The 1,422-nt window shown below is 53.7% G+C and overlaps 1 protein-coding gene across 1 annotated transcript; it reads left to right on the top strand.

The window, feature by feature from the left end:
- The first annotated feature begins 252 nt into the window (after positions 1-252).
- LOC142004940 (olfactory receptor 6B1-like) lies at positions 253-1,212 on the top strand. The gene has a single exon (XM_074982618.1). It carries the CDS (start codon positions 253-255, stop codon positions 1,210-1,212), a length of 960 nt encoding a protein of 319 aa, XP_074838719.1.
- Positions 1,213-1,422: the final 210 nt, after the last annotated feature.

Genomic DNA, 1,422 nt, shown 5'->3' with positions numbered 1-1,422 from the left:
TCGTTCGGGTGCTGGACGAGGGCGTCAGGCTTTGTTGGCTACATCACAGAGCCCATTATTAGAGACCTGTTTCTCATGTAGGTATTTAAACTCATTTCCCCCACAACATTGAGGCTTTCGGCCTCCGTGGGATGCAATCTAATAATAAAGATATCAAAGTTGAGAGGTGTGGTAAAAAAGATCTCTTGCAATGGATGTCTGACTTCTGTCTTTCTTTCTTTCTTTCTTTCTTCGCAGACCCCCGGGCTCACGATGGAGCAGGAGAACCACACCCGAGTGCGGGAGTTCATCCTTGTGGGATTCCCAACCATCCTGGAGCTGCAGGTGCTGCTCTTTGTGGTGTTCCTCACCATGTACCTGCTGACTCTCCTGCAGAACATGGTCATCATCGCCCTGATCTGGACCGACCTCCACCTCCACAAGCCCATGTACTTCTTCCTCAGTCACCTCTCCTTCCTGGAGGCTTGGTACATCTCGGTCACCGTCCCAAAGCTGCTGGTGAATCTCCTGATGGTGAATAAGAGCATCTCCTTCCTGGGCTGCATGGTCCAGCTCTACTTCTTCCTTGCCCTGGCGGGCACTGAATGTGCCCTCTTAGCTGTCATGGCCTATGACCGCTATGTGGCCATCTGTAACCCACTGCGATACTCAACCATCATGAGCCACCGGCTGTGCCTGCAGCTGGCGGTGGGCTCCTGGCTGACCAGCTTCCTCATGTCCACACTGAACGTCTTCTTCATCGCCCAGCTGTCGTACTGTGGCCCCAACGTCATCAACCACTTCTTCTGCGACATCTCCCCATTGCTCAACCTCTCCTGCTCTGACATGACAGTGGCAGAGATGGTGGACTTTGTCTTTGCCTTGGTCGTCCTCCTCATCCCCCTCTCCATCACTGTCACCTCCTACATCTGCATCATCGGCACCATCCTGCGCATCCCCACCGCCCAGGGCAGGAGGAAGGCCTTCTCCACCTGCGCCTCCCACCTCACTGTGGTCATCATCTTCTTCTCAGCCGCCTTCTTCATGTACGCCCGGCCCCAGAGGATCCACTCTTTCGACCTCAACAAGCTCGTGTCCGTGGTGTACACCATTGCCACCCCCATGTTGAACCCCTTCATTTACTGCCTGAGGAACCAGGAGGTGAAGGGGGCATTAAGAGGGATGCTGGGTGTCAAGAGTGCTGACCCCAAGGTCTCCAGCAGTGACCACTAGGCTACTGTAGATTCCTCAGATCCAGCGAGCACATTATCTATCAGCCATTGGAAGGTGTCAAGGGCATTGCACAGCCTGAAAGGGGGAACCTGAAACTCGTGCAACCCACCATGTGCAATGAAGGCTGGACCTCTCCTTGGCTGACTCATCCAGAGGTACTTGCCATTATCTCTAGATTAAATGTGAGATGAAAATGAACTGGGTGTGTCC

Source organism: Carettochelys insculpta, chromosome 32 (assembly GCF_033958435.1).
Source record: "Carettochelys insculpta isolate YL-2023 chromosome 32, ASM3395843v1, whole genome shotgun sequence".
Classification (NCBI taxonomy): Eukaryota; Metazoa; Chordata; order Testudines; family Carettochelyidae; genus Carettochelys; species Carettochelys insculpta.
This window is presented reverse-complemented; position numbering and strand designations above follow the sequence as displayed.